A 13,171-nucleotide genomic window follows, 5' to 3' on the forward strand; every position below is an offset into this window, starting at 1 on the left:
CTTGGATAACACCTGTTATGGTAAGTAACTGTGCTTTTTCCCTCATGATGTACTACTTGACTCCCCCATAAGACTCTTCCCCATTATCTTTCCTTTGCCTCACCTTGATGCTGTCACTTGCTACCTATACCTTTTCTCTCAATCCCGCTGATTCTTTCTCCTTTTGATTCTGGCCTGGCTGCTCTTAGCTTTCTTTTCTTCTCTAAGCCCCCACCACCACCTTATATATAAGAGTTGCCCTACTTTGTCAGACCGAGGGTTCATCTAGCCCAGTATCCTGGTTCCAACAGTGGCTAGGCTACTAGTACCTGTCAGAATTCCAAAATGTTGCAAGATTCCATGCTACTAAATCCTAAGGATAAGCAGTATCCTTAGGAATGTATCTAAACCTCTTTTGAATCCAGCTACATTTAGAAATCTTACCACTTGAATTTTATGCCAAGTGAAAAAAACCAATTTATCCTATTTGTTTTAAATGTGCCACTATTGTAACTTCGTGGAGTGATCCCTAGTTTTGTACTTTTTGAAAAAAATAATTCATGTTTACTCACATCACTCCATTTAAGATTTTATAGATCTCAGCCAAATCTCCCCTCAAAATGTCTCTTCTCCAAGCTGAAGGGGCCTGACCTCGTTAGCTTTTCCTAATGTCAGACTCCTTCCATCCCCTTAATTATTTTGGATATCCTACTCTGTTCTTTTTCCAGCTTCGCTATAACTTGGGGGGATGCGGTGACCAGAATTGCACACAATACTCGAGGTGCGGTATCACAATGGAACAATACTTCCATTACTGCTATTCATTTCCTCATGTTTGCATCCCAATTGTGCCACCACTGTTTTATCCTAGCTGGTTAGTGCCACTGAGACATTCCTTAGCAACAATATCTGCTGCTACTTGTTTGCTGTAAAATTGGACATTCGTGTAGAGTCTTGCCGGTTCATTTCGTTCAAACAGTTTCAAACAGCATTCTCCCAAGACTAGCTTACCTAAAACATGTAAAGACATCATTCCATTGAAAGCATCCTTTTGTACTTTCTTCACCCTGTTATCGTTTATTCTTAGCTCTGCTAACGATTTTGGAAGGTTAGATGGAATCTCTGTGAGCTGATTATGGGAAAAGTATAAGCGTCTTAATTTCTTGAGAGACTGAAAAGCTTTTGGATGGATCTTTGATAGTTTATTGTTGTTGAGATACAGAGCCTGGATGAAAAATAAGAAGGATACATGTATTTTATATAGCAATTCTAATTAGCTGGCTCATATAAAACTAGTGTTCTGAACTTAAGGGTATAAGTAAGTCCAAAATAGGGAGCATTCATCAAATAGGTTTATAACTCCTACTCTCTTCTATTGATACTTGAGTATGAATAGTTCCATAAACATCTTTGATCATTCTTTGTTAAATGTAGTACACTGTTCTGTGATATCAAATCTCTTGTCTTTTCTCTCTTTAGCATATTTGAATGTTTCTTATTGCTTCATCCGCAGCATATGTAACTATGTTACTATATATGTATTTAATAATAAATCTGATAGTTTATATTTCTGCTTATTTGGCTATAACTTAGAGGTCAATGTAGTAAACTTGTACAGAACCTTGAAGCGAAGCTTAGTGCATGGTTTTCTAATGCACGTGTGAAAAAATATTTGCACACAATGCAGCAATTAAATCATATGGAAATAGTACACATACAAAATGTTGTCCAAATCTGGGGGGAGCATACTGGTTTCCATGCAGTAGAAGGAGTTGTAAACAGAAGTCTACTTTTGTAGGGGGAAAATGAGAGGAATAGACAGATGAAAAGATGGAGCAAAATATATTTAACTTACATAAAGAGAAGAGAGTCCTTTTAGGTCATCTTCCTTGATCTCTTTGATTTTGTTGTTTTGCAGGTCTATCAATCGAGTATCAAGAGGTATGTTCCTTGGTACTGAGGTCAGGCCTGTGCACAGTAAAAAAAACAAAACAAAAAACACCCCATAAAACCACAACTGAATATTTAGATACATTATCACTTAAAATCCCTTCTATAAACTTTAAACTTTGATTGTTGGCATGCAAAATAAATGAATTTTTAGAAAAGGGATATCATCTATGTAAAACAGTGGCTTGACCATTGATTATTTTGCCATTCTGATGATTTGTGTTTTCCTCAAGCATCTTTACACATTTATACTGATATTTCATCCCCGAACAAGCCTAAATCTATATTACCTAAAAGTAGATGTTGTATTTTCTAAGAATTGACTTCAGTCAGTTTTATAAGTGCCTAGTTGAACATATAAAGCGTTCTTCTGCAATATCAGCTCAGTCGTAAGATTATCCCCTTAATTTTGTAGTCAGGATGCCTGCTCTTTTTTAGGCCACAAACAGAAAAATAGGTCTTAGCTCGGGGACACTAATAAAATATTCTGCGTACCTGACAGAACTGACTAAATTAGCACATACTACACTGAAGCTTTATGCTACATTGTGCATTCATTCACAAGATTGCATTAAGTTTGGGATTTTAGATGAAAATAATGAATTATCTAAACTGGATTTATCAAACCTACAAGCAATTTTAGTGAAGTAAAAAAAGATTTTTACGTAAGTCAGAGCACTGAACTACTCGTAGAGAGCACTGGCACCCAAAAGGACACAATCCAAAAGGATGTGATGATGGTTGAAAAGCCGCTGCTCTTTTGTTTGGAAAAAGGGTGTTATCGTCATCATCATCATCATCATCTTCCATATCTTTTAACATTATTTCATTTTTAAACATGGATTTTGTCTGCATAGGAAAGTATTTAGCTGAACACAAAGCCAAGAATGACAAAAGCACGTATTCTTTCATGATGTCTTCTTAATGATGAAATCCTGGCAAAAAAAAGAAAGAAATAGAATGCATAACTAAAATGACAGTTTGAAAAGTGTTTCCAGGGTAAAATGGCCTAACTGAAAACTGTTCCCCCCCCCCCTTGATGTGGTTAAAAGTATATGCAGATTCCATAGTGGATAGCATAGCTGGTTTTGAGAAAGGTTTGGACAAGTTCCTGGAGGAAAAATCCATAGTATTTATTGATAAAGACACAGGGGGAAGCCACTGCTTGCCATGTATCAGTAGCATGGAATATTGCTATACCTTGGGCTTTGGCCAGGTATTAGTGACCTGGATTGGCCACCGTGAGAACAGGCTACTGGTCTTGATGGACCATTGGTCTGACCCAGGAAGGCTATTCTTATGTTGTCACACTAGAAGCAGACATTCCTGTATGGGAGAATGTTAGCACAATGTGAGTTTTCCAAAAAGTACACCTGTGTATTTTTGGCTTGTTTGAGCATCTGTACCAGGGGTAGGCAATTCCAGACCTCGAGAGTCGCAGGCAGGTCAGATTTTTGGGATATCCACAATGAATGTGCATGAGAGAGTTATGCATGCCATTCTATCTCACAAATATTCACTGTGGATATTCTGAAAAACTGACCTGCCTGCGGCTCTCAAGCACCGGGATTGCCTAGCCCTGATCTATACCAATAGTAAGTGCAGTTTATACACTTTTAATGCACATTCTTTGCTCCTGCTCATTTTAACGAGAAAATGGTAGAAATACAGTACTTCATGGCTGGTATAAATGTTGATCGTAGATGGTAAAGGATTATAGCTGAAGCTCCTACAAAGTACTATTTCTGGCATAGAGAATGCCAACAGATAAAGACCATATGGCCCTTTCATACCAACTACATTTCCTTCCTCTCTCTTTGATATCTGTGCTTATCTCATGTTTTCTTTAATTTTGATACAATCCTGGTCCGCATTGGGAGGCCATTCCTTTTGTTAAGATTACTCCTGAGTCAAAAGCAAGGAAGTTTTTAAGACAATTCCCAAGAATGGACACTGTTTCCGAGAGCCTTCCTACTTGAATTCTCTCTCTTTCAGATTAGATTCTTCTTTTATATGCTTTCACCCTTGTATTTTACCTGGAGGGAAGGGTCAGCTGACATCCTGGATAAGTATGTCTCAATAGTTCTGTCTACTCTGTAACTGCTACTAATCCAGGAGAGCAGAAAAAACTTTATGAACTAAATGTGTTCCTGACCTAAAATGGTAGAACTTGTTCTCCTTCCCCACCCTCCATCCACCTTAAGCTAAAATTTAGAGGAGCCTAGAAATATTTCTCCTGATGGTACTCAAGGTGGGGCAAGAAGCTGTAGTAAGGACTGGAGCAAGTAGTGAGATGCTGGATCAAGCAGTGATCTGTGGAGGAGGCTGACGGGTCAGCACTTAGATAAGAAATGTGTCACCAGTAAGTGAGCTTCTTTCAGTTCAGTTCAAGAGATGTGCTGATAACAGCGGCTAGTTTTCTTGTTAGGATGTATATATTGGCAATTGTCTCTTGCACTCTCCAATTTGATAAATTCCCATTTCACAATTTTCTAGTTTTCCCCAAAGGTATTAGCCAAGGTGGGAAATCAAGAGGAACAGTTAGCAGATATGGGAGTTCAGGTTTCAACTTTATACATATTTGGAGTAGCTTATATTAAGACCCTTTACATTTATGTAGTAAACTGGAACATTTGGAGAACATGTACACAGCAATGAGCTTGTGAAATTCTGTGTTTTTCTGAATACTACTAGGCTGTTAACACTTAGAGAAGTGATTCCCAAATCTGGTCCTGGAGGCACCCTAGCCAGTTAAGTTTTCAGGATATCTACAATGAATATCCATGAGAAAGATTTGTATGCATTGCCTCCATTGCATGCAAATCTGTCTCATGAATATTCAGGAGAATATCCTGAAAACCTGTCTGGCGGAATACCTCCAGGACCAGATTGGGAATCACTGACTTAGAGAGTTGTTTGCTAGGTATATGAGAGAAGCCTTAAAGTTTTTGTCCAAAACCGCAAGATGCAAAGAGAATATAAAATACAGTGGATCACCAGAGATGGTTGAACCTGATGGCATTTCATCAGACTTTCTATGATGATGATGATGATCCTACATGAACCAACTTGTTACTATCTTGCTTCAGAAGATGATGAGGACTTGATGCTGACCTTATACTTTTAAAAATACAGGGATCGATGATGCAACTGGCATTGGTCAATGTTTTGCTTACCAGTTTTATTTTTAGATATTCAATGCTGGGTCATGTCTGGGTACCAGCATTGAATATCTGATGCTATAAAGTCAGCTAAAAGCTGGCTGTGCGACATTCAGCACTACAAATTGCATTCAAATAGAACTGTGGGTTTTTTTCAGTTCTATTTATGTGGCTATCTTAGCCAGTTTAAGGGCTGAATATTAAACTAAACTAAACCTTAAGTTTATATACCGCATCATCTCCACGGATGTTGTGGAGCTCGGCATGGTTTACAAGAACTTAAAATATAGGAAGAGAAGGAAAAAAAAAAAAAAGTTTACATGAACTTATATATAGAAGAGAAGAGTAAGGGGGGGATAGAATTACATTTTAGTGAAAATCCAGGTTTTCAGTTGCTTGCGGAATAATTGGAGGGAATATTGTCAGTTAGCAAGCTAAGTGCTAACTCTGACCCCAGAACACTCGCAAAGTAGCTGGCTTTAGCTTACACCTGGCATTTTCAGTGGTACTATATTGTTAATAGCTGCTGAATGTGCCTGGTTAGTCCCAGACAGGTGATTTAAAGGCCAGGAGTTGTTCTGACAACTGAAATCAATTTGAATATTAAGCCTGTAGGATTTTCTATGTTTAGGGAAAAGTATGGCATTGGTAGTCTGGTTTCATTTTAACTTGGGGGTTTTGAGCACTTAAATGGAGATTTTAAGAGGAGGCATTGGAAACCATGACATGTTGGGGGGGTATCAGAGAGGGGGAAAGCATTGGAAGAAAGACTGTGTTGGCGGTGTGCGGAGGGAGATATTGGAAGACAGACTGTGTCAGGGGAGGGACTGGAGAGTGTGTGGGGAAGGCTCTGAACTGGCCCCTTGCCTCCCACTGACCGGCCCTGCCAAAGGGTCCTTTGAGTGTCCCTTAGTGCAGACCAATATGAGTGCAAAGAGATCTGGTAACACTGACTAAACCACCCACAATAGGAAGAGAGGCCAATATCATCATCAGCAAAGAAGCCGATCCTTTGTGAGTAACGGACCTAGAAATTCTCCAGTAAAAAAGCAATTTTCTACAATACAAACCACATACTTTACACTAATATCCACCCACTGCAAAATCACTGTTTGCAAATAAATTTAATACCTCAGGTTATCATCAACAACTGATTATAACATCAGAAACAGCTTAACATAATTTAACTGAAAGCCAAATCCTCACCTGGTGTGCACACATTAAACTGACACAATGCCTTGGCTACTACTCTTAAGTATTGGTTAACAGCCATCAAGGGATTGTTCAGCTTACAACCTGTGTCAGACCTCAAAAATAAGATCCCAGTTATCACAGTTAATCAAAAAAAAAATCAGAGACGTGGCAAACTACAAAGCCATGGAATAGAGGGAGATATACTAAGCTGGAGAACAGAAAGCAGAGAGTGGGCATAAGTGGGAAGTTCTCAGACTGGGAGAAAGTGACTAGCGGTGTGCCCCAGGGCTCAGTACTTGAGCCCATCTTATTTAATATTTTCATCAATAACCTAGAAGAAAGAACATCCAGTGAGATCATCAAGTTTGCAGACAACACAAAGCTATGCCGGGCAATCAGATTGCAGAAGGATAGTGAGGAACTCCAGAGTGACTTGTGTCAGTTAGAGAAATGGGTGGAGAAATGGCAGATGAAGTTTAATGTGGAAAAGTGCAAAGTAATGCATTTAGGCAGAAAGAACAAGGAACACGAGTATAGAATGTCAGGTGCAACTCTAGGTAAGAGCGAACAAGAAAAGGAACTGGGTGTACTGATAGATAGGACCCTGAAACCGTCGGCACAATGCGCGGCAGTGGCAAAGAAAGCAAATAGAATGTTAGGCATGATAAAGAAAGGAATCACGAGTAGATCGGAGAAAGTTATAATGCCACTTTATAGGGCAATGATCAGATCACACTTGGAATACTTTGTCCAACCTAAAGAAGGATATAAAACTGCTGGAGAGGGTGCAGAGATAAGCAACAAAGCTAATAAAAGGTATGGAGAACTTGGAATACGAGGAACGACTTAAGAGACTGGGATTGTTCTCCCTTGAGAAAAGGAGACTGCGGTGGGCTATGATCGAGACTTTCAAAATACTGAAAGGAATCGACAAAATAGAGCAGGAAAAAAAAAATTATTTACAATGTCCAGTGTGACACGGACAAGTCCAGGACAAATATCAGGAAGTTCTGCTTCACGCAACGAGTGGTGGACACCTGGAATGCTCTCCCAGAGGAGGTTATTGCGGAATCCACCGTTCTAGAATTTGAAAGCAAACTAGATGCACATCTCCTTATGAGAGGCATTAAGGAATATGGGTGACTAAAATTACGACACGTGTACACCTGGCTGGGCCTCCGCGTGTGCAGATCGCCGGACTTGATGGACCGAAGGTCTGATCCGGAGATGGCAGTTCTTATCTTCACAAAAATTTACAACAAATTGTGAGAACAGCATGCCACAAAACATTAAGGTAATTAATTCACAATGCAGAAAAACTAGACGTAGGTACCTAGCCAGAAAAATCTAAGAAAACAATTGCCTATGTAAGATCAGAACATCTAATAAAATCGATACCTATGCCATGCTGTTACATGAATGCAAGATCTATTTACAATGAAACCTCATTGATCTGAGACATGACAGTGGAATCTGAATTTGGAATTGTATTTATTGTTGAGATATGGCTCAAAAATAATTCTGATCCCCTAATCCAGGAAGTATGCCCAGCAGGATACAAAATGATATGAGTCAACAGGTGAAGAAAAAGGGAGGTGCAATCGCTACAGACCTCCTGGACCCTGGTCTAAAATCGCTCCAAAAGTCTGAGTTTATATTCAAAGCTGCACTATCATGCCCCGCTCAATATTACTAGGTGACCTCAACATGCCTTTGGAAAAGACCTGAGATAAATAAATAAATGATCAAAGACAATTTCTTGATAATTTCTTATTTTCACACACAGTATTGGGCCTCACTCGCAGCAAATGAACCAAAACTACTATCCCAGACCACTCTCTGTGTAGATTCACTCTAATCCCAAAGCCAGAAGGAAAATCAATTAAATCTAGAGGAAAGATTGATGGCCAATTATTTTGGGATAAAATGGAACCCTCAAATAAAACAATACAAGGTCCCCCAGTCTAATACATAGAGAATGAAAAGGATCTCAGAAACCAGCTTGGTAGTCGGTAAATAAACCTAAGCCAAGACTTACAAGGTTCCACATTTCAATCATCGATCCTTACAGCCACTATCTTCCTCTTGTTAATCCAGAGATTTTTATTTTTAAAACTATTTATTTAAATTCTTCTTTAAAAATTATTAGGAAAAATATCTAATTTGCTTCCATTCAATGGCCTCAAAACATATATCCAGAAAAAGAACTCAATCACTTATCTTAGTGATGCAGGCAGCCACAGCCCGGAAGGACCTGTTTCGTCAAAAATAATGGCTTTAGCGAGGGTTCATAATAACTGCTGCCTGTTTTTCGTGAGGAAGGTGATGGATGTAAGGATCGATGACTGAAATGTGGAACCTTGTAAGTCTTGCCTTAGGTTTATTTACCGACTACCAAGCTGGTTTCTGAGATCCTTTTCACTCCTTTTCTGTTCACACTTTGGACTTCTTTTACTAAGGTGCGCTAGCGTTTTTAGCGCACGCTAACCATGCGCTAAATGAAAAATACTAACGCAAGCTCTATGGAGGCATTAAAGTTTAGCGCGTGTGGTATTACAGCACGCACTAAGAGCACGCTAAAAACACTTAGCGCACCTTTGTAAAAGAGCCCTTTATGTAATAGAGAGTATGACCTTATTGTTTTGTTTGGAACATTTCCATTTTGATCCCACTTACCATCTTTTTGAAAAAAAGTGTATAAAATGAAACCCTTCCTGCAAGAAATCAATCCCAACCAAGACCAAAACCGTAAAAAATAGATTCAATCATTAGAGACCACACTAGATTCTGTAGCCCCACTAGTAGATAAAAAATTGTCTAGAGATGACAAAAAACCATGATTCTCTGCTCTGCGGAACTAAGAAATCTAAAGAATGAATGCCAAAAATTAGAACGAGCAAGTAGAAATTCAAGAGACCCACAACTCAGAGACAAATGGAGGATATCATTATGACATTGCAACAGCCAAATTAAACAACACAAATGCAAATATTTTTCAGATATGATTGGGATGATTAAACCAGATAGATATAAAACACTATTCAAAAATCTGAGAAAACTAATCAACCACTCTTCTACAAATGCCCCAAATGCAAAATTCCCAAAAGCTAACATGCTATGCTAGCACTGTTAATCCACCAGAGGATGTCACATCCAAAAGACACTTAATCAATATACCAATAGACAGTATATGGTCAACCTTTAATAAGGTATCAAAAACAGAAATAAGACGAGTAGTGAGTAGACTTTCTGATACAGTCTGCCAATTAGACTCATGTCCATCCTATCTATACCAAGACATGTCAGAACAAACACTAAACTGGTTAATGGAAATGGTCAATTCCACCTTGAGACAAGGATGATTTTCAGAGGGATATGGTGAAATAATATTCGCATTCATTCCAAAAGGAACAGACTAAGATCTATCTCAAAGGACAAGCTACAGACCAATAGCAAGTATACCTTTTGCAACAAAACTGATAGTTTGTAGTTGCCGCCTGACTAAAAGAGTACATTACGTGCTAGAATCTGCTACTACCCTCTTAATATTGTTTCAGAAACTCACAAAGTACAGAGACATGATTAATCTGGAATCCAGGGTATGATCAGCTATAAACATGGACAGACAAATGTTACTACTACAATTTGATGTTTTGGCCACATTCGACATGGTAAACCACACACTATTACTAAACAGATTATCTGAACAAGGAATCTCAGGATTCTAGTAATGAGACGATACAGAGTACTGAAAGATGGTACCTACTCTGCCTAATGGTCCCCACCATTTGGAGCTCCTCAAGGATTACCCATCTCACCATTTCAATAAAACATCCTCATGACCACCTTAAACTCAATCATCCTAGAGCCAGGGAAATGTTTTTTCTCTTATGCAGATAGCATCCTACTCCTAATGTCACAGCTATATTTCAAGCCAGGCAGTGGAAGGAACCTGCAGAGTATCTAGCAGTCAGAAACCTAAGTAGCAGTATAAATAGAGAAACTTCTAGCTGACTTCATTTGGGGACTATGAACTGAGCGTTTGATTCTCCAGCTAAAGTTAACTTTCCTGTGTACAAACAGTGGTTTGGACCTTTTTGAGATATGGAGCAAGTTTTCTGTAGAGTTTTTTTATGCCAGTGATAAGATTGAAGGCAGCTAGAAGTTTCTGTATTTATGCTGCTACTTAAATTTGAGGCTTTTTTTTCCATATGTTTGTGACTACTAGATACTCTGTAGGTGCCTTCCACTGCCTGGCTTGGTAACAACTGAAATATAGCTGTGACATTAGTTTTTGTTACCTTTTATATTGGATTTTGTATGATCCTATTCCTAATCCCAGTAGATTTGAGCATAACAAGTTTGGCTATGAAGGAATTGATAGCTGTAGACAGAATACAGAAATGGTCCACAAAATACCATCTTAAATTAAACAGGGCTGGTTGGCTTTGACAGCTACTTATCATGACTGCGGGTAGAGTGGCTGTACTTTCATCCACCTCAGGAGGACTGACAGAAAGAACCTCCAACCCTGCCCCAATCTGATCCAATCCTCATGATAGTTTTCTCAGCCCCCTGGTTTGAACCACTTATTCCCGTTTTGGAGCCTCTTCTGATTAGCTCTTTCCTGAATCCAAGCCTCACAAATATTTTCCCAGGCTTATATGGAAAGACTGACCTCTAGCAGTAGTACCACTAGGGGTCATCGCTGCCATTTTTGAACCCTGAGCTTCACTGAGTGGGAGTGGAGGAGGACCACACCTGTTCTGGCCCAGTACACTACTAGGGATTACCTCTGGGCAAGGTCTGGGGGTGGTGGCGTAGATTACTGGATAATTTGAGACAGGCTTGGATTTGGCAGGGGGCTTGGACTGGGGTATAAGAAGGAGGTCTGAGAATATTGGTGGAAGTGGATGGGAGTTTGAGAAGGGGAGGGGGTTGTGCTGTACAGGTGACTAGTTTGTTCATTTTCGGGTTGGGGCTACTGCATGCCTGAACCAATTATCTTAGACCCACTCTTGTCTGTCGAAGCTTATAATGAAGTGCCCATGCTCTAAGGGTCTGGCTTGGGGGTAAAGGCAGAGCATATGCTCTTGCACACCTCTGTGCAGGATTTGCATGCACCATGTGTTGATTTGTGCAAAACCAAGCCCACACCTTAGTAAAAGAGCCACTAAATGTTGCTAATGAACAAAGTTTAATTGTAAAACTAGCATTTTATAAAACAAATTGTTTAGCATTATTAATTGATTGGACTTTTAGCACAGTTCACTATTACGAAATGAATTTATATGATTCTAAAGTATGAAAATTAGGAAAACTGGTACTCTGGTGAAATGTTTTCAAAGAATTTGTGTTCTATAGCATTTCGGCGCTCATACTTGTAACAGACACAGAATGCTATGCTTCATGGTACATTTAAAATATTGGCGTATAGTAGGCAAATCGGTTATGAAAGATATAAATGAACACAAAATATGTTTAGGAATAGATGATATCAGTAGTTAACAGTAAATTATAACAATGGATTAAGACCTTATGTAAGACCAACATTCCTTTTCTTAACTTTCACTAAATAATTTTCCTGCTTCCCAGCCCCACTCCTTGCCTATTATGCCCAAAGCATATCTTGATTTGTACAACTTCTACCTCAGCCATTTCTTCTGACTTTTCCTTCATGGTTAGAGCTTGCAATCTGGTCTGTTTTGACATCATCTCTGTCTAATGATGTTAGCTAAGATTGGTCATTTTGCTTCAAACAAGGGATTAAGGTTGCTAGGCAGATTGGAATCTAAAGCTGTTATTGGCTGCATGATAAAAATATATATATATTTTAAAAATGGTATTTAAAATTTGGCAAATGTTCTGAAAATTTTACAAATGCATGTATTCATTTGCCGTGGTAATTAAATAGCTAATTTCTATACCTACAATCTGTAGAGCATAGTAATATTATGTAGTTCTGCATGGTCTATAAATATTTCCACAAAGGCAATAGCCATAGATTTGCCTGTTTTCATTATAAATTTATTAACACTGTTTTCCTACCTGGCTACTGTAGTTGTGGAAGGCTGTTAACAAGGTTATTTTTAGATTTCCTGGCTACATAATAAGGTCTGTTATGAAAACCAGATTCTCTGTAGTAGCTGTAATCATCATTGAACAAAAAACCCCAATGCATTCTAATGTAGTGAGTCTTGTTAAACCTGTCAGCTCTGGTGGTGTTATATTTCATCTGGTTACACAGTATATGTACTACCAATTTGGCTGGGATATAGTAAGGAAAGAATGACAAGGTGACAGAATTTGTCACCTTCCCTGTAGAAAACCATCCCTATGTCATTCTTTAAGAAGAGAGGGAAGAATCTTGAGTTTGAATGGCCAGAGCCACTGACCCTCAAACCTTGCATTGAAGAATGCTGGTGTAGAAGGACTGAGGTTGAGATAGACACTTAAGAAGGACATGGGATGGTTTTCTTATATTGGGACAGATCGAAGGTCCATCAAGCCCAGTATCCTGTTTCCAGCAGTGGCCAATTCAGGTCACAAGTACCTGGCAGAAACCCAAAGAGTAGCAACATTCCAGAGTTGAGATTGTGATGTCATATTGCCTCATTCCACCAATGCCTAAGAGCCAAACTCATCAGTAATGTCACAGTGGCTGACTGAGGTTGAGATAGACACTAAAGAATGACATGGGATGATTTCCTCATACTGGGAGAGATCAAAGGTCCCTTCAAGCCCAGGATCCTGTTTCCAACAGTGGCCAGCCCAGGTTAGAAGTACCTTGTAGAAACCCAAAGAGCTGAGCTTGTGATGTCATAAAGCCTCATTCCACCAATGCCTAAAAGCCAAACTCATCAGTGATGTCACAATAGCTTGATTGT

The 13,171-nt window shown here is 39.0% G+C and overlaps 2 protein-coding genes across 10 annotated transcripts in view; one reads left to right on the forward strand and one right to left on the reverse strand.

The window, feature by feature from the left end:
• Nucleotides 1-13,171, forward strand: part of CENPP (centromere protein P) — a 366,797-nt gene that overhangs the window by 159,107 nt on the left and 194,519 nt on the right. The gene's annotated exons all lie outside the window — the stretch shown is intronic.
• ASPN (asporin) overlaps nucleotides 1-13,171 on the reverse strand; it is a 51,202-nt gene that overhangs the window by 23,950 nt on the left and 14,081 nt on the right. For all 7 annotated transcript variants that reach the window (XM_033926057.1, XM_033926054.1, XM_033926059.1 and 4 more), the window contains 3 exons: nucleotides 2,595-2,864; nucleotides 1,835-1,947; nucleotides 991-1,204 (listed from right to left, as the gene is read on the reverse strand). In XM_033926057.1, coding sequence (XP_033781948.1) covers nucleotides 991-1,204; nucleotides 1,835-1,947; nucleotides 2,595-2,841 — 574 coding nt within the window. In that variant the 5' untranslated portion in view covers nucleotides 2,842-2,864. The remainder of the gene's footprint in view (nucleotides 1-990; nucleotides 1,205-1,834; nucleotides 1,948-2,594; nucleotides 2,865-13,171) is intronic.

This window comes from Geotrypetes seraphini, chromosome 17 (assembly GCF_902459505.1).
Source record: "Geotrypetes seraphini chromosome 17, aGeoSer1.1, whole genome shotgun sequence".
NCBI lineage: Eukaryota > Metazoa > Chordata > Amphibia > Gymnophiona > Dermophiidae > Geotrypetes > Geotrypetes seraphini.